The sequence below is a fragment of the Cololabis saira genome, chromosome 22, assembly GCF_033807715.1.
Source record: "Cololabis saira isolate AMF1-May2022 chromosome 22, fColSai1.1, whole genome shotgun sequence".
NCBI lineage: Eukaryota > Metazoa > Chordata > Actinopteri > Beloniformes > Belonidae > Cololabis > Cololabis saira.
In genome coordinates, this window is record NC_084608.1 from 37343368 (window position 1) to 37363218 (window position 19851).

The window sequence follows — 19851 nt, forward strand, 5'->3', positions numbered from 1 at the left end:
CATGTTGCTAACTGGTATTGCTAACATGTTGCTAACAGTGTCTTGCTAACATGTTGCTAACATGTTGCTAACAGTGTGTTGCTAACATGTTGCTAACATGTTGCTAACTGGTGTTGCTAACTGAATGTTGCTAACATGTTGCTAACATGTTGCTAACTGGTGTTGCTAACATGTTGCTAACATGTTGCTAACATGTTGCTAACATGTTGCTAACATGTTGCTAACTGGTGTTGCTAACATGTTGCTAACATGTTGCTAACTGGTGTTGCTAACATGGTGCTAACTGGCATTGCTAACATGTTGCTAACAGGCCCACCGACCTGTCGGACCTGGAATACCTGGACGAGGAATTCCACCAATCGCTGCAGTGGATGAAAGACAACGACATCACGGACGTGCTGGACCTGACGTTCACCGTCAACGAGGAGGTGTTTGGACAGGTGAGCTAACGCTAGCAGCAGTAGCAGTACAGGTGAGCTAACGGTGCTAACCAGTGTCGTCCCAATCGATGACAGCATTTTCAAAACATCGGTATCGGCCAATAAAGTATCGGGACAAACCTCGTTATTAATGTTTTTAATATATAGAAGTCGTGGTCTTATGGGGAAAAACTCTATAAAGGAAAAAGTCTGAACTTTACACAGAGCAAGATGTCACGACTTTACGAAGGAAAAAGTCAGAATTTAACACGCAACAAAAAGTCGCAACTTTATGAGGAAAAATTACGTAACTTGACACGAAGCAAGAAGTCGTGACTTTTTAAGGGAAAAATTCAGAACTTTACGTGGGGAAAAAAGTCGTGACTTTATAAGGGAAAAAGTCGGAACGTTACGCCGGAGCAAGAAGTCGCGACTTTTTAAGGAAAAAGTACTATATTACAGTAGAGCTAACGGGCCGTACGATGCTAACTGGTGTTGTCCCGATCGATCGATCGATCGATCGATTGATCACTGCATTTTCAAACCATTGGTATCGGCAGAAAAAGGTATCGGGACAAACCTAGTTATTAATGTTTGGGAGCTGAAGTTCGTGGTTGTTCTTTAATCTAGCGTTAGGTGGTACAGTAGTTGGTTCCGACCCGGTAACCCCTCACTAGTGATGCACCGATTGTTCGGTAACTGAAATTGTTCGGCTGAAAATGGTAAAAAAAACACTTTGGGTGTTCGGTGGAATAAGTGGGAAAAAAACGAACAATAAATAACGGCGTTGTAAAATAAGGAAATAGACTGGCCGCTCCGTAACGGTTGCACCACAAACATAAATCGTTGGCCAACCAAAAAGTAACCACATAAGAATTTTACCAACATTCACCAGGAGGTGGAACCAAAACAACAGAATGCTGGAAATTAAAACATGTTCAGTTTTTTATGTTCAATAAATATTTTCTACCTTGTAATTTTGTGAAAGATTTTTTTCTTTGAAAAGCCTAAATCAAATTTATTTCAATTCAATTCAATTCAATTTTATTTATATAGCGTCTAATACAACAGAGTTGTCTCTAGACGCTTTACAGAGACCCATACCCAGAACATGACCCCCGAGCAGTTATTACATAAACAATGGCAGGTAAAAACTCCCCTAGTGGGAGAAAAACCTTAAGCCAAACAGTGGCAAGGAAAAACTCCCCTTTAGGAGGGAAGAAACCTTGAGCAGGACCAGGCTCATCAGGGGGGACCCTCCTGCCGAGGGCCAGACTGGTGGGTCAGGGACGGCAACAGCACAGCAGGCAGGTGGAAGCAGCAACGGGATGACCGGGGGTGGGGACCGCAGGCCAGCACACAGCTCCCGAAGCTCCGGCCCAATCAGCAAGTCCCAGGTTGGGGTGCAGGGTCAGGAAAAGACTTGTGCTCCGTAATGCAAGCTACAAGCCACCCATGGCCACCTGCAGGACAAAAGAGAGAAAAGGGAGGAGAAGGGGGGGACAGCTACGGGATGACCAGGGGTGGGGACCGCAGGCCAGCACGCAGCTCCCGAAGCTCCGGCCCAATCAGCAAGTCCCAGGTTGGGGTGCAGGGTCGGGGAAAGACTTGTGCTCCGTAATGCAAGCTACAAGCCACCCACGACCACCTGCAGGTTCCGGTGTCCGGCAAAGGATGCTGCAACATGGACAAAAGAGAGAAAAGGGAGGAGAAGGGGGGGGCCAGCACAAGAAACCACAGGAGCGACTCTGACACACTAAAGTTTACACTACCTAGAGATTTACCAGCACCAGCTAGAGGTTTACTAAACACTAACTATAGGCTTTACTAAACAGAAATGTTTTAAGTTTAGTTTTAAAGGTGGAGGTGGTGTCAGCCCCCTTAACCCAGATTGGAAGTTGGTTCCATAGTAGTGGCGCCTGATAGCAGAACGCCCGCCCTCCAAATCTACATTTAGATACTCTAGGAACTACAAGTAAACCTGCACTTTGAGAACGGAGAGCTCTGACAGGAACATAAGGCACTATCAGGTCTTGCAAATAATGCGGAGCCAAGCCGTTTTGGGCTTTATACGCAAGTAATAAAATTTTAAATTGGATTCTGAATTTTACGGGTAACCAATGGAGCGACGCTAATACTGGAGAGACGTGGTCTCTCCTGCTAATTCCTGTCAGTACTCGTGCTGCTGCATTTTGGATCAGCTGGAGCCTATTCAGCAAATTACTTGGACATCCTGCTAACAACACATTACAGTAATCTAGTCTAGAAGATACAAACGCATGAACTAGTTTTTCTGCATCACTCTGTGAGAGGATTTTCCTAATCTTTGCAATATTACGGAGATGGAAAAAGGCTATTTTACAAACCTGATTGACATATGGTTTAAACGACAAATCCTGATCGAAAATAACACCAAGATTTCTCACAGTTGCACTGGAAGCCATCGCAACACCATCTAATCCCTTCCTAAGATGCTCTGGACCAAGAATGATAACCTCTGTTTTATCTGAATTTAGAAGCAGGAAATTTCTGGACATCCAGTCCTTGATGTCCCTAAGACATGCCTGAAGTTTAACTAACGGTTCTGTTTCATCCGGCTTCATAGACAAATAGAGCTGCGTATCATCAGCATAACAATGAAATTGTATGCCGTGATTCTGGATTATACTTCCCAACGGCTGCATGTATAAACTGAACAAGATTGGCCCTAGCACTGAACCCTGCGGAACACCATAACAGACCCTTGACTGTTCTGAAGAAACCTCATGTACATGAACAAACTGGAACCTGTCAGATAGGTATGATTTAAACCAACATAGAGCTGTCCCTTTAATCCCAACAACATGCTCTAACCTGTGCAGTAAAATGCCATGATCTATAGTGTCAAAAGCAGCACTTTTTGATTTTTGCAATGGTGAAAAAAGTCGAAATGTTGAGAAAAAAAGTTGAAATGTCGAGAAAAAAGTCAAAATTTTGTGAAAAAAGTCAAAATGTCGAGAAAAAAAGTCAAAATTTTATGAAAAAAGTCGAAATATTAAGAGACAAAGTTGAAATGTCGAGAAAAAAGTAAAATATTGTGAAAAAAGTCCAAAACTAACCCCATAAGAATTTTACCAACATTCACCAGGAGGTGGAACCAAAACTACAAAATGCTGGAAATTTTTTTTACCTGCCATTGTTTATGTAATAATTGCTCGGGGGTTTATGTTCTGGATCTCTGGAAAGCGTCTAGAGACAACTTTTGTTGTATTAGACGCTATATAAATAAAATTGAATTGAATTGAATTGAATTGGAAATTAAAACATGTTCAGTTTTTTATGTTCAATAAATATTTTAAAGATATTTTTCTTTGAAAAGCCTAAATCAAATGTATTTGATTCATGCAATGGTGAAAAAATTGGCAAAATAAATGAAAAACTGCGAAGAACCATGTTGGTATTGTTCCGTATTCGGCCAAGTGTTTATTATTAGTTTCAGTTTCAGTTTCGGCCACAAATTTTCATTTCGGTGCATCACTACCTCCATCTTTATCCTCCAGGTGACGGAGCGGGAGCTGAAGGCCGGCGGGTCTTTACTCCAGCGTTGGTGGTTCTGACCCGGTACTAATGTTCTGATGGTTCCAGGTGACAGAGCGGGAGCTGAAGGCCGGCGGGTCTTTACTCTAGCGTTGTTGTTGGTTCTGACCCGGTACTGGTGTGGGTTCCAGGTGACGGAGCGGGAGCTGAAGGCCGGCGGGTCGCACCTGCAGGTGACGGAGAAGAACAAGAAGGACTACATGGAGCGGATGGCCCGGTGGAGGGTGGAGAGGGGGACGGTGCCGCAGACGGAGGCGCTGGTGCGGGGCTTCTACGAGGTACAGGAACTCTCACATATCCACCAATCACAGGAAGGGGCGGGGCTTCTACGAGGTGCAGGAACTCTCACATATCAACCAATCACAGGAAGGGGCGGGGCTTCTACGAGGTACAGGAACTCTCACGTATCCACCAATCACAGGAAGGGGCGGGGCTTCTACGAGGTACAGGAACTCTCACGTATCCACCAATCACAGGAAGGGGCGGGGCTTCTACGAGGTACAGGAACTCTCACATATCAACCAATCACAGGAAGGGGCGGGGCTAATTTGCACCAATTATGGTCAAGGACTCAATACCGAGTCCGATGACACCACCACGACTCTTTATGTCAAACCATTCAAGTTAGTAGCTAGCAGAAAGTAGGAACTACCAAATATGGACCAATCAGCTACTAGCATCACTTCCTGTTTAGCGTTGAAGTTTGACGCGGCGCCACGGCCACGCCGTTTCACCAAAACTCACGATTTTGATAACTTTTCATGGTTAACGTCTTTTGTGTCTCCTGAGCGAGTTTTATGTGGAACGGACGATCCTGCTAGGAGGAGTTTGTTAAAGTACCACACGTGAAAATGGCATGAATTGAGCCAAAATTACACTTAACCCCCGTTTCCATGGTTACCATGGTAACCGTGGCGTCTCCCCCCAGGTGGTGCACTCCAGGATCATGTTGGTGTTTATGGTGTTTATGGTTACTGTGTTTAACCCCCCGTTACCATGGTTACCCTGTGTTTAACCCCCCGTTACCGTGGTTACCCTGTGTTTAACCCCCCGTTACCATGGTTACCAGTAGGGCTGGGCGATATGGACCAAAAGTCATATCTCGATATTTTCTAGCTAAATGGCGATACTCGATATATATCTCGATATTTTTTCTGTGCCTTAATTGGGGTTTCCCCCAAAGCATTATAGCATAGCATCTCTGTAAGCATCTCTGTTAGCATCTCTGTAAGCATCTCTGTTAGCATCTCTGTTAGCTTCATTTCTTAAAAAAACAGTCAGTTTTAATACAAAGCCTCGTGCCAAATGTCACACAGGTTCCTTTATTAACAGAGGTCTGCACAATATCAACATGTATAAAACAAATGAAATAAAAATAAACTGCCTGCATATATAGAATAAAAATGTTTCTTGAATAAAATAAAACAAATATCCCTTTCCTGCATAACAATTACATTAAAATACACTGTAATTAATACAATGTAGACAGTAACAGGCAGACTTTTCCACTGAGGTTGACAGTTGTGCAAATAACAAAACATTTGTGACAATCTCAAATAAAACATTCAAGTCAATTTGTCACAAAATAAGCTATATCCAAATCGTAAAAAAAAAAAAAATTATTATAATTTTTTTTTTTTTTAAATCGATATAAACAATATTGTCTCGTACCATATCGTGTTTGAAAATATATAGATATATATTAAAATCTCGATATATCGCCCAGCCCCCGTTACCATGGTTACCAGGTGTTTAACCCCCCGTTACCATGGTTACCAGGTGTTTAACCCCCCGTTACCGTGGTTACCAGGTGTTTAACCCCCCGTTACCATGGTTACCAGGTGTTTAACCCCCCGTTACCGTGGTTACCAGGTGTTTAACCCCCCGTTTCCATGGTTACCAGGTGTTTAACCCCCCGTTACCATGGTTACCCTGTGTTTAACCCCCCGTTACCATGGTTACCAGGTGTTTAACCCCCGTTACCGTGGTTACCAGGTGTTTAGCCCCCCGTTACCGTGGTTACCAGGTGTTTAACCCCCCCGTTACCGTGGTTACCCTGTGTTTAACCCCCCGTTACCGTGGTTACCAGGTGTTTAACCCCCTGTTACCGTGGTTACCAGGTGTTTAACCCCCCGTTACCGTGGTTACCAGGTGTTTAACCCCCCGTTACCATGGTTACCAGGTGTTTAACCCCCCGTTACCGTGGTTACCCTGTGTTTAACCCCCCGTTACCGTGGTTACCATGTGTTTAACCCCCGTTTCCATGGTTACAGGTGGTGGATTCTGTGTTTAACCCCCCGTTTCCATGGTTACCCTGTGTTTAACCCCCCGTTTCCATGGTTACCAGGTGGTGGACTCTGTGTTTAACCCCCGTTTCCATGGTTACAGGTGGTGGATTCTGTGTTTAACCCCCCGTTTCCATGGTTACCCTGTGTTTAACCCCCCGTTTCCATGGTTACCAGGTGGTGGACTCTGTCTTTAACCCCCCGTTTCCATGGTTACCCTGTGTTTAACCCCCCGTTACCATGGTTACCAGGTGTTTAACCCCCCCGTTACCGTGGTTACCCTGTGTTTAACCCCCCGTTACCATGGTTACCAGGTGTTTAACCCCCCGTTACCATGGTTACCAGGTGTTTAACCCCCCGTTACCATGGTTACCAGGTGTTTAACCCCCCGTTACCGTGGTTACCATGTGTTTAACCCCCGTTTCCATGGTTACAGGTGGTGGATTCTGTGTTTAACCCCCCGTTTCCATGGTTACCCTGTGTTTAACCCCCCGTTTCCATGGTTACCAGGTGGTGGACTCTGTGTTTAACCCCCCGTTTCCATGGTTACCCTGTGTTTAACCCCCCGTTTCCATGGTTACCCTGTGTTTAACCCCCCGTTTCCATGGTTACCAGGTGGTGGATTCTGTGTTTAACCCCCCGTTTCCATGGTTACCCTGTGTTTAACCCCCCGTTTCCATGGTTACAGGTGGTGGATTCTGTGTTTAACCCCCCGTTTCCATGGTTACCCTGTGTTTAACCCCCCGTTTCCATGGTTACCAGGTGGTGGACTCTGTGTTTAACCCCCCGTTTCCATGGTTACCCTGTGTTTAACCCCCCGTTTCCATGGTTACCCTGTGTTTAACCCCCCGTTTCCATGGTTACCAGGTGGTGGACTCTGTGTTTAACCCCCCGTTTCCATGGTTACCCTGTGTTTAACCCCCCGTTTCCATGGTTACCCTGTGTTTAACCCCCCGTTTCCATGGTTACCAGGTGGTGGATTCTGTGTTTAACCCCCCGTTTCCATGGTTACCAGGTGGTGGATTCTGTGTTTAACCCCCCGTTTCCATGGTTACCAGGTGGTGGACTCTGTGTTTAACCCCCCGTTTCCATGGTTACCAGGTGGTGGACTCTGTGTTTAACCCCCCGTTACCGTGGTTACCAGGTGTTTAACCCCCTGTTACCGTGGTTACCAGGTGTTTAACCCCCCGTTACCGTGGTTACCAGGTGTTTAACCCCCCGTTACCATGGTTACCAGGTGTTTAACCCCCCGTTACCGTGGTTACCCTGTGTTTAACCCCCCGTTACCGTGGTTACCATGTGTTTAACCCCCGTTTCCATGGTTACAGGTGGTGGATTCTGTGTTTAACCCCCCGTTTCCATGGTTACCCTGTGTTTAACCCCCCGTTTCCATGGTTACCAGGTGGTGGACTCTGTGTTTAACCCCCGTTTCCATGGTTACAGGTGGTGGATTCTGTGTTTAACCCCCCGTTTCCATGGTTACCCTGTGTTTAACCCCCCGTTTCCATGGTTACCAGGTGGTGGACTCTGTGTTTAACCCCCCGTTTCCATGGTTACCCTGTGTTTAACCCCCCGTTACCATGGTTACCAGGTGTTTAACCCCCCCGTTACCGTGGTTACCCTGTGTTTAACCCCCCGTTACCATGGTTACCAGGTGTTTAACCCCCCGTTACCATGGTTACCAGGTGTTTAACCCCCCGTTACCGTGGTTACCATGTGTTTAACCCCCGTTTCCATGGTTACAGGTGGTGGATTCTGTGTTTAACCCCCCGTTTCCATGGTTACCCTGTGTTTAACCCCCCGTTTCCATGGTTACCAGGTGGTGGACTCTGTGTTTAACCCCCCGTTTCCATGGTTACCCTGTGTTTAACCCCCCGTTTCCATGGTTACCAGGTGTTTAACCCCCCGTTACCATGGTTACCAGGTGTTTAACCCCCCGTTACCATGGTTACCAGGTGTTTAACCCCCCGTTACCGTGGTTACCATGTGTTTAACCCCCGTTTCCATGGTTACAGGTGGTGGATTCTGTGTTTAACCCCCCGTTTCCATGGTTACCCTGTGTTTAACCCCCCGTTTCCATGGTTACCAGGTGGTGGACTCTGTGTTTAACCCCCCGTTTCCATGGTTACCCTGTGTTTAACCCCCCGTTTCCATGGTTACCCTGTGTTTAACCCCCCGTTTCCATGGTTACCAGGTGGTGGATTCTGTGTTTAACCCCCCGTTTCCATGGTTACCAGGTGGTGGATTCTGTGTTTAACCCCCCGTTTCCATGGTTACCAGGTGGTGGACTCTGTGTTTAACCCCCCGTTTCCATGGTTACCAGGTGGTGGACTCTGTGTTTAACCCCCGTTTCCATGGTTACCATGTGTTTAACCCCCCGTTTCCATGGTTACCCTGTGTTTAACCCCCCGTTTCCATGGTTACCAGGTGGTGGATTCTGTGTTTAACCCCCCGTTTCCATGGTTACCCTGTGTTTAACCCCCCGTTTCCATGGTTACCAGGTGGTGGACTCTGTGTTTAACCCCCCGTTTCCATGGTTACCCTGTGTTTAACCCCCCGTTTCCATGGTTACAGGTGGTGGATTCTGTGTTTTACCCCCCGTTTCCATGGTTACCAGGTGGTGGACTCTGTGTTTAACCCCCCGTTTCCATGGTTACAGGTGTTTAACCCCCGTTTCCATGGTTACCAGGTGTTTAACCCCCGTTTCCATGGTTACAGGTGTTTAACCCCCGTTTCCATGGTTACCAGGTGTTTAACCCCCGTTTCCATGGTTACAGGTGGTGGACTCCAGGATCGTGTCAGTGTTTGACGCCCGGGAGTTGGAGCTGGTGATCGCCGGCACCGTAGAGATCGACCTGGAGGACTGGAGGAGCCACACGGAGTACCGGGGAGGTGAGGGGGGGGGGGGGTCTAGACCTGGTCCTGGTCCTGGTCTAGGAAATAGAAATAAGCGACGCCCCGATTTCAGCAGCAAAAGATAAAATGCTTTGATTTAAAGTTTAAAGTGCTTTAATAGCAGTGAACTTGCATGACTGTACAGACAGTTAACCATGTAGCAGCTGAACTAGTCTATAGTATATGGTAGAATATGGTGTAAAAGTTAATTTATTTCAATAATCCAACTAGAATATGGTGTAAAAGTTAATTTATTTCAATAATTCAACTAGAATATGGTGTAAAAGTTAATTTATTTCAATAATTCAACTAGAATATGGTGTAAAAGTTAATTTATTTCAATAATTCAACTAGAATATGGTGTAAAAGTTAATTTATTTCAATAATTCAACTTAAAAGGTGAAACTAATATATTACATAGTCTCATTACAGGCAAAGCAAGATATTTTAAGCCTTTATTTGTTATAATTTTGATGATTGAATTGTTTATTGATTTGATAATATATTTTAATTTTTTTCAGATATTTATTTAGGGTTTTCATAAACTGTGAGCCATAATCATCAACATTATAACAAATAAAGGCTTGAAATATCTCACTTTGATGTAGTGGGGAATAATATATTTGTTTCACCTTTAGTTGAATTTACTAAGAATGAAGTTTTGCGATATATTCACATTTTCTGACCTTCACCTGTATATAATATTATGACATTAATAAGTAAGAGTATAATATGTGTCCGTATTGGTTCAATACAGAACTTTTAATTCCCAATTATGTAACAATTCAACAATTTCAAGGGACGGGTGGCGATGCTGGGTCCAGCCCATAATAACCCCTGTCTCTGGTCCCCAGGTTACCATGACAACCACGTGGTGATGCGCTGGTTCTGGGCCGCCCTCCACCGCTTCACCAACGAGCAGCGTCTCCGTCTCCTCCAGTTCGTCACCGGGACGTCCAGCGTCCCCTACGAGGGATTCTCCGCCCTGAGGGGGTCCAACGGGCTCCGGAGGTTCTGCATCGAGAAGTGGGGGAAGGTGACGGCCCTGCCCCGGTATGTAGCTACGTAGCTAGGAGGCTAGGAGGCTAGGTAGCTAGGGAGCTAGGAGGTTCTGCATCGAGAATTGGGGGAAGGTCACTGCGCTGCCCCGGTACGTAGCTACGTAGCTAGGAGGCTAGGTAGCTAGGGAGCTAGGAGGTTCTGCATCGAGAATTGGGGGAAGGTCACCGCGCTGCCCCGGTATGTAGCTACGTAGCTAGGAGGCTAGGAGGCTAGGTAGCTAGGGAGCTAGGAGGTTCTGCATCGAGAAGTGGGGGAAGGTGACGGCCCTGCCCCGGTATGTAGCTACGTAGCTAGGAGGCTAGGTAGCTAGGGAGCTAGGAGGTTCTGCATCGAGAAGTGGGGGAAGGTGACGGCCCTGCCGCGGTACGTAGTCCTGGTTCTAGTCCTGGTCCTGGTCCTGGACCTGGTCCTGATTCCTAGGTAGCTAGGTGGTTTTACATCGAGAAGAAAAAATGCTCGCTCCACAAAAAATCACTCGCTGGCACGAAAAAACGCATGCATGCACAAAAAAACACACGCACGAGAAAACGCACTCTCGCACAAAAAAACGCTCGCTCGCACGAAAAAACGCACGCACGAGAAAACGCACTCTCGCACAAAAAAACGCTTGCTGGCACGAAAAAACGCACACATGCACAAAAAAATGCACGTACGAAAAAATGCACGCCCGCACAAAAAAACGCACGCATGCACAAAAAAACGCACGTACGAAAAAACGCACGCACGGACAAAAAAACGCATGCTCGCACGAAAAAACGCACGCACGCATGCACAAAAAAACGCACAAACGAGAAAACGCTCGCTCGCACGAAAAAACGCACGCACAAAAAAACGCACGTAGGAAAAACGCACTCTCGCACAAAAAACGCTCGCTCGCGCCAAAAAACACACGCTCGCACAAAAAAACGCACGCTCGCCCGAAAAGACGCATGCTCGCACGGAAAGACGCACGCTCGCACGGAAAAAAGCACGCTCGCACGAAAAGACGCACGCTCGCATAAAAAAACGCACACATGCACAAAAAAACGCACGTACGAAAAAACGCACGCACGCACAAAAAAACGCTCACGTGAAAAAACGCTTGCTCGCACGAAAAAACGCACGCACAAAAAAAACGCACGCTCGCACAAAAAACGCACGTAGGAAAAAACGCACTCTTGCACAAAAAACGCTCACTCACACGAAAAAACACGCTCGCACAAAAAAACGCTTGCTCGCACAAAAAAACGCACGTACGAAAAAACGCTCGCTCGCACAAAAACTGGTCACTGGTCAATCACTTCATAAATAGAATGAAGGATATGAACATTTCTGCATTTGTAGACGGTAGAAAGTACCGGGATAGACAGATTTACAAGGAGGAGAGAAGAAGAAGCAGAAATGACGGGAATTGCGTCATGACGTTCTCTGCGCGTCGCTGGTTTGATCCAGATAAAGGATTAATTACCATTAATGGGGCAGCTTAGCTAGAAATTCCATAACCATTGTGCATTTTGTGATAAAAGCATCAAATTTGGTAAACTTGTAGCCAAAGGCATAATGAAAAAAATGAGATATGGAGCCATCATAGATTTTCAATATGGCGCCCATTTTTCAAGATGGCCGCCGGTGACCACTGTTTTAGATACAATTTCATATAAACAATGGATAAAATGTGATAGAAACATCACATTTGGTACAGTTATGGCCAAAAACATGAAGAACAAAATAAAGATATGCAGCCATCATGAACTTTCAATATGGCTGCTATTTTTCAAAATGGCCACCATTGACAACTGTTTTTAGGTCAATTTTCATCTTAACAATGGACATAATGTGATATTGAGGCTTTAAATTGAATTTATCTACTATGCATAGCACTTGGGAACTATCGTTAAGATAATACATTTTTCAAGATGGCGGCCAAGATGGCAGCCAACTACCTGTTGCAAAATAGCTGCATATACTCGTCTGATTTGAGTTATCTTTGAGTCGATTCACTTTTTTGGGGGGATGAAGTTCAAATTATGAACTTCACTATTCCTCAGAAGCTACAATTCAAGACTCAAAATATGTCATGACAATATATTTTACATGGATACAGGGATAACCCTGTTAGCTCAGCATGGAAACACATTATTCCCAATGTTTCAGGAACCGGAATGTTAGCAATAACCCCAATTTGGACTGATTTAAACGTTGTCAGAGATCCCAACCTCCACCTTTACCACCCCAACTGTTAAAAGGTGGAAAGATCAAAGATGAACTAACTAACTAGCTAGCTAGCTAACTAACTACCTAACTGTCTCCTCCGTCAGCGCCCACACCTGCTTCAACCGGCTGGATCTTCCTCCGTATCCGTCCTACACCGTCCTGTACGACAAGCTGCTCATCGCCGTGGAGGAGACCAGCACCTTCGGCCTGGAGTGACCTCTGACCTCTGACCCCTGGTGACCCCCGGTGACCTCTGACCCCCGACCTGGACCACTGAACCAGGTCGGGCGGTGGTTTCTGAACTTGTTTTGTAAGAATCTTTACGGGTGGAAGTGAAAAACTGAAAAAGTGAAAAACTGAAGAATCCTCAGGCTCGACGCCGATCTGATGCATCTTCTTCTTCTTCTTCTTCTTCTTCCTGCTCCTTCCTGGTTATGGAATATGGTTTTATGGAATAAGCTTTTGATTGTGTTGTCATTTTACTTGTTTGTTTTTTCTAATTGCATATTTCCATGATCGGAATAAATAAAAATGAAATGAAATGAAATGAAATGAAATGAAATGAAATGAAATGAAATCCTCCCAACGAAACCACGGATCAGAGCTGGAGATTTATCTCTGAAATATATCTGTAACTGAAATCTATCTCTATCTTACGTTAGAGAATCACGGCCAGGCAGGAGAAAAATAAAAATAATATTTTAGAGGAGGAAAAAAAATTTTTCATTATGCACTTCGAGAAAAACGTCGACATTTTTGTGAATAAAAATAAAGAAATTTCAACTTTATTCCCGAAATTTCGACTTTATTCTTGAAATTGTATTTCAACATTAATCTCAACATCTTCGACATTTGGACTTTTTTCTCAAACTGCACATTAAAAAAAATCTTCCCCTCTGAAATATTTTTTATCCTGCATGGCCCTAATACTCTTCCGTACTATCTGAAATATATCTCTAATAGAAATATATATCTGACTGAAATATATCTCTGAAATTCTTTTCATTCATTCTTTTATTTATTTCATAGTTTTTAAATTGATTTAAATTTTGCCATGATCGTTTTTTCTTGTACATATGTTATATTTTTATTTGTACATTTTTTTGTTTTAATTTATTTATTATTCAGTTTTAATCAAAATTTATATATTTTTCAATTTTTGAATTCAAAGGTTTAATTTATTTTTATATATTTTATTTGTGATTTGAATTTTGTTTTTATTTTTTTAATTTTGTTTTTTTTATTGTTAATGTACATTTCTTTCATTTTAATTTATTTATTTTTCAGTTTTAATCAAAATTTATATTTATTTTTATTTTCAAATTCAAAAGTTTAATTTATTTTTATATATTTTATCTGTGATTTTAATTTTGTTTTAATTTTTAATTTTTGTTGTTTTTAATTTATTTTTTAAAATGTTTATGTATATTTCTTTCGTTTTAATTTATTTATTTTTCAGTTTTAATCTAAATTAAATCTAAAGTAAAATGTATTATATTTTTTTATATTATTTATGACTTGAATTTTGTTTTTCTATCCCTTTTTATTTTTGTTTTTAATTTATTTCAAATTTTAACTTTTTCATATAGTCATTTTAATTTATTTTTTCATTTTTAAAAACATTTCATTTTTGTTTGTCATTTTCACTCACAAACTCTGTTCTTTTACCAGTAAATTGAAACTGGTTAACGACCCAAACGCCCGACTGTCACAGAAACATCGTTAACGTCGTCATCGCAGCAGAAAACTGGAACGTTTGGATAAAAGATCAGAAAATAACTGAGAATGTGACTTTACAAACAAAAAAGACTGAAATCCTGGACGTTGATGGAGAAACTCAGAGTTCTGAGAACGGAGCCCTGAGGAACTAATGACGAACTAATGAGGAGCTAACGAGGAACTAATGAGGAATTAATGAGGAATTAACGAGGAACTAACGAGGAACTAACAAGGAACTAACGAGGAACTAACGAGTTCTCAGAACGGATCCCTGAGGAACTAATGAGGAACTACAAAATCTGGAAACATCCGCCCGAGTTTATTCAAGCCATTTATGCACTGAAAAAATTCAATCTAAGCGCATGTAAATATAACATGTTTAAATCTGTGATATTAACAAATAAAAATGAAGTTTGTTGCTTTACATGAAAACGTCTGGAAAGACATTGTGCATTTTTTCCTTAACCAGCAGTATTGGTAAGAAAAAAGAAAGAGAAAAATGAACGAACGAATGAAACGGAAAAACGCACGCAGGAAAAAACACTCGCACGCATGAAAAAACGCTCACTTGCACAAAAAAACGCACGCACGCACAAAAAACCCTTGCATGAAAAAACGCTTGCTCGCACAAAAAACCGGCCGCACGCACAAAGAAACGCGCGCACGAACAAAAAAACACAAGCACGCATGCACGAAAAAACGCACACTCGCACGGAGTTTTTATGCAAGCGTTTTTATGCAAAAACGCTTGCATAAAAAAACGCTTGCTTGCGCGAAAAAAGCACGCATGCATGAAAAAACGCTCGTTCGCACGAAAAAACGCATGCATGCACAAAAAAAGCACGCTTGCACGAAAAAAACGCACGCACGAAAAAACGCTTGCACGAAAAAACTTACGCACGCATGAAAAAACGCTTTCTCGCACAAAAAAAAGCACGCTCGCACGAAAAAAACGCACGCATGAAAAAACGCTTTCTCGCACAAAAAAAAGCACGCTCGCACGAAAAAACAATCGCTCGCACGAAAAAAACGCACGCACGCAGGAAAAAACACTTGGATGTAGGCGTCTCACGGCGAGAGCGGAGAGCGCCGGTGAACGGCAGCGCGCTGCGGTGCCGTGCCGTCTCTGTTGCCGCAGCTACGCCGTACCCTACAGCTACGGCGTAGACGCCGTAGGCTACGGCGTAGCCGTAGCTTTAGAGCCTGCTTTAGAGCCTGCAGCGCACCGCAGCGCTGCCGTGCCGTGCTTTTGGGCATGATGCACGTTTGGGTGGGCACAGCCCCCCCCTGCCCCCCCTAAAACCGGCCTCGCTTACAGGTGAATGAGACATGGGGTAGTTTTGCTGTAAATGTGCTGTCCAAAATGTTTAATAATCGTATGCGCGTTCGTGTTTGTGGGGGCGTGGCTTTGGACGGAGCGCTCGTGGGTGGGGGCGGGGGGGGCGGGGCTTAGAGGAAGCGCCACTTTCAAATCTTGCTAGCTCTAGGAAGTTGCATAGAATAACTTTAATCTGCATTTGTTCAAAAAACAAGACATTTTTTCCTGAACCAGCAGTATTTGTGTGTGTAATTAATCCCAGTAATCTTTTCATTTACACACAAACAACATATTTACTTTTCCTTTAACAGTTTTAATCTATTGGGCAGATTGACCAACGTTTAGATGAAACATCTTAATTTGCTTAAAGCAGCACTATGTAACTTTTCCACCTTAATCTAATATTTCATCATCATCATCATTGTGATGGAACATCAACTTCCAACAGGTTTAATGAACCTCTGTCATGGTCTGAGGGGTCTGTATCTCCTTCACTGGCACTATGTAACTTTGAGGAGCATGGTAGGAACCCTGCCACACTAAAAAACTACAAATCGTTACGACTTTCACTGCTTTACGGCATACGTCACTTCCCCCTCCTTCCCGATTCGCAGTCGCAGCTCCACACAACAGACGTGGGGAAAAGATCCTAATGGTTTAACTTTTCACCGCTTTCCTGCTCGGAGGCAGAACCATGCAGGCCAAGTATCTGACATAACAAAGTAAAAGAGCTTGGATCGCGGCTGTAACGACCAAACACCTTCGAAACAGTAAAGCCTGATTTATGGTTCTGCGTTAAATCGACGCAGACCTACGGCGTAGGGTACGTGGCGACGCGCAACGTACGTAGCGTGTCGCCGCCAAGGACGGATTATCATGACCACGGGCCCTGGACACAAACTCGCTATGGGCCCCTACCTACAATAATATCCTACGTGCACGGTGCATGCCCTCCCCAATCACTCAGTTTGGTCACACAATGGCGCAGAGAATCCACAATCACACCGTGTGATTGTGGATGGCGGAGTGGCGGAGCGTGGGTCTCAGTCCAGAGGGGGCGGAGCATTCTCCATGGGCCCTTATGATAGTCATTTTAACGTTCAACAACACCTCATCCTACCCCTCAAACTACATTTATTCTCACTTTTATTGAGCCAAGCCTATAGGCCTATGCTGCAGAAAGCAGAGTAAAGTCACAAACTTGTTCAGAAGCACACACACACGCACGCACGCACGCAAGCGCACACACACACACACACACACACACACACACACACACACACACACACACACACAGAGGCCTGACAGCTGTCAATCACATGGAGCTGAAAACTCAGATATTCACGGACTGACTCAGTTCCATCTTTGATACAGTTTAAATACAAAAAAAAAACATTACGCAATCTATTTAGATAGATATAGACACAGCGGTCTATAACATCATTTCTGAGCTCTAGAACAGAATAGACTCGGCGGTCTAGTTGACAACAACACAAAGCTCATTCAAATAGGCAGGTGGTCAACAATACCACAACATTCTGGTAAATAAATTATTTATGAAGGTTACACTGACTCACCAATGGTAGTTGACTCTTCCATAAAACTTTGTACATGCTTAGTCCTCTTAAAGTTTAGCGCTCATCTCCTAAATGGCCACAAATTTGCCGAGTCGGCAAATTGGCTAACTGTTTAAGGCTGATTTATGGTTCCGCGTTTCACCAACGCGGCGCCTACGGCGTAGGATACGCGGCGATGCGCACGTACGGTGCGCGTCGCCGCGTACCCTACGCCGTAGGCTTCGCCGTACCCTACGGCGGAGGCTCTGCGTCGATTTAACGGCTCACAGCCCTGATGCGTTCAGGACAGTTGTAAAGTAAGAATTAGTCTACAATGACCGCACAATGCACATTTTATCGTAATTATAGCCTACAATTTACGATTATATATGAACGTATCACACAAAACGGGGCCCTATGAGCTTGTAAATTTATTTTCATTTACACATAAAAAAAAAAAAAATGTTTGAAAGCCGAGGGCCCCCATTGGCTCCAGGGCCCTGGGCACATGCCCACTTTGCCCATGCGGTAATCCGTCTATGGTCGCCGCGTACCCTACGCCGTAGGCTCTGCGTCGATTTAACGCAGAACCATAAACAGCCTTAAACCATAAACACTCACACAGACGGGGTCGGATCAAAACACGGGTTTTATTCCCGATTCTTCTCCAGCTAAACGCAGTTGCTGGCCAGCTCTCTGCGGTGCAATTAACCCCAATCTTCAGATAAAACTAGTTTGTTGAGGAAAAAATATTAACTCTTATTTCTCACGTCTCGGAGCCTCTTCAGCATAATATATCAGTCAAAAGAAAAGAAAAGAGAAGTAAGAGGGATACAAAACATGTACTGTATGTTGTACTATTATACTAATTTATTGAAACACATGGCGAGTCAAACATTTACCAAAGCAGCTGCCAAACACTCCTAAACAAGGTAGCCGGAGACGGTGGTTCTGCAGAACTGCGGAAGTAAATCCTTCTAAAGAGTGGCGCTCCGACCAGGAGCTTCATTCTTTAGTAGGGATTTCATATGGATCCAGATCGTTGATAATCATTATTTTCTCCATATACCGCTCCCTGGCTTCCTTGTTTAAGGTTCCCGGTAAATTCCAGTTCCTTTCCAGCAGTTTAACATCTTTTTTTTTGCGTTCCGTCTGTTCACTTGGTGAGACAGAAAAGCGTCCCGTCTTCTCTCAAAACAAATGCAGCGACGGGACAGGAGTTTTCCGGCAGTACGCGCTGGTGCTCATGGGAAACGTAGTGTTCTTTCTGGTAAAACACTACCGCTTTTGTCCAAAAGATGCCGCCAAACTCAGAAAAGCTGAAAGTTACGTTGTGCTGCTTTAAGTAGAAACCACAGTAAAAATCTGGCTTGATCTAAAAATTAAGGCGACTTTTGCGCATGAGATTTTTATGTAGATCAAGAAAGACTAGTCTTTATATAAACTACTTAATTTTTACTATGTACAAAATTCATTTGCAAGTAAAGTCAACTTAATTTTTTTTTCTTTCCTCTTTTTTTTCTTTTTTTTCTTTTTAAAGTCAACTTAATTTTGATAAATAAAGTAAACTTAACACAATTAAGTTGACTGTACTTACAAAATGTATTATTTACATACATAAAATGAAGTAGTTTATACAAAGACTAGTCTTTCTTGATCTAAATAATAATCTCATGCGAAAAGTTGACACATTTTTTTTAAGTAGATCAAGCACAATATTTGTATAATTATCTTCTTATTTCCTTAGTTAACGTTAAACTGACAGTAAATATGGAAACACGGCTGACATGAACATGAGGAAAATTACTAACAAATAAAAAGCATCAGTCCGGTGATTGTGACGGTTTGTTTTTAGATTCAGATTGTTCTCATTGACTTCATTTCATTTGTTCATTTACAACCATTTTTGTCAAAGTTCTAGGACAGGGCTCGTCAACCCGCGGCTCTTCAGCGCCGCCCTAGTGGCTCCTGGAGCTTTCGAGAAAATGTTGGACCTTTTTTTTCCTTTTTTTCTTCTTTTTGTTCCTTTTTTCCCCTTTTTTCTAATTCTGGAGCCCTCTATAGTTAGGGTTAGGGTTAGTCTATAGTTCCATAAGTGACGTCGGTCCCGCTGGATCCCGTTGATTTCAGTGGCCGCACGTCGCCAAACTCCTGAGGTAAGGCGATGAAATACCCACCAATTTGAAGTCATTATGTGTAGGTATTATATCGGAGATGCTTTTTATGTTAGGTGGTTTTTCTCTTTTTTTTCTTTCTTTTTTTCCTCTTTTTTTCCTTTTTTCTTTTTTCCTTTTTTTCTTTTTTCCTTTTTTTTTTCTTTTTTCCTTTTCTTCTTTTTGTTCCTTTTTTTTCCCCATTTTTCTAATTATTTTATTTTTTCCTCTTTTTTCCCTCTTTTTTTCTTTCTTCTTTTCTTTTTTTCCTCTTTTTTCCTCTTTTTCCCTCTTTTTTCTCTTTTTTTCTTTCATTTTTTCCTCTTTTTTTCCTTTTTTTCGTTTTTCCTTTTTTTTTCTTTTTTCCTTTTCTTCTTTTTGTTCCTTTTTTCCCATTTTTTCTAATTATTTTCTTTTTTTCCTCTTTTTTATCTTTTTTCCCTCTTTTTTTCCTCTTTTTTCTCTTTTTTTTCTTTCTTTTTTTCCTCTTTTTTTCCCCTTTTTTTCTTTTTTCCTTTTTTCTTTTTTTCCTCTTTTTTTCCTTTTTTCTTTTTTTCCCCTCCCTCGTCTCTCCCTAGTCCAGGTTTCCTCTAGTCCAGGACCAGAGCGTTGGATAAAACAGAGTGGCGTCACTTCCATAGGACTCTGTTGTAACCCGCACTTCCGGGTTCTGGA

The 19851-nt window shown here is 43.1% G+C and overlaps 1 protein-coding gene across 3 annotated transcripts in view; it reads left to right on the plus strand.

The window, feature by feature from the left end:
• The window catches only part of LOC133422909 (E3 ubiquitin-protein ligase HECW1), a 56953-nt gene extending 43526 nt beyond the window's left edge, over positions 1-13427 (plus strand). For 2 of the 3 annotated variants that reach the window (XM_061712939.1, XM_061712941.1), the window contains 5 exons: positions 311-440; positions 4127-4273; positions 9058-9172; positions 10030-10228; positions 12535-13427. In XM_061712939.1, coding sequence (XP_061568923.1) covers positions 311-440; positions 4127-4273; positions 9058-9172; positions 10030-10228; positions 12535-12646 — 703 coding nt within the window. In that variant the 3' untranslated portion in view covers positions 12647-13427. Of the gene's footprint in view, positions 1-310; positions 441-4126; positions 4274-9057; positions 9173-10029; positions 10229-10397; positions 10415-12534 lie in introns of all 3 variants that reach the window. The other variant, XM_061712940.1, reaches the window with a different exon arrangement.
• Positions 13428-19851: the final 6424 nt, after the last annotated feature.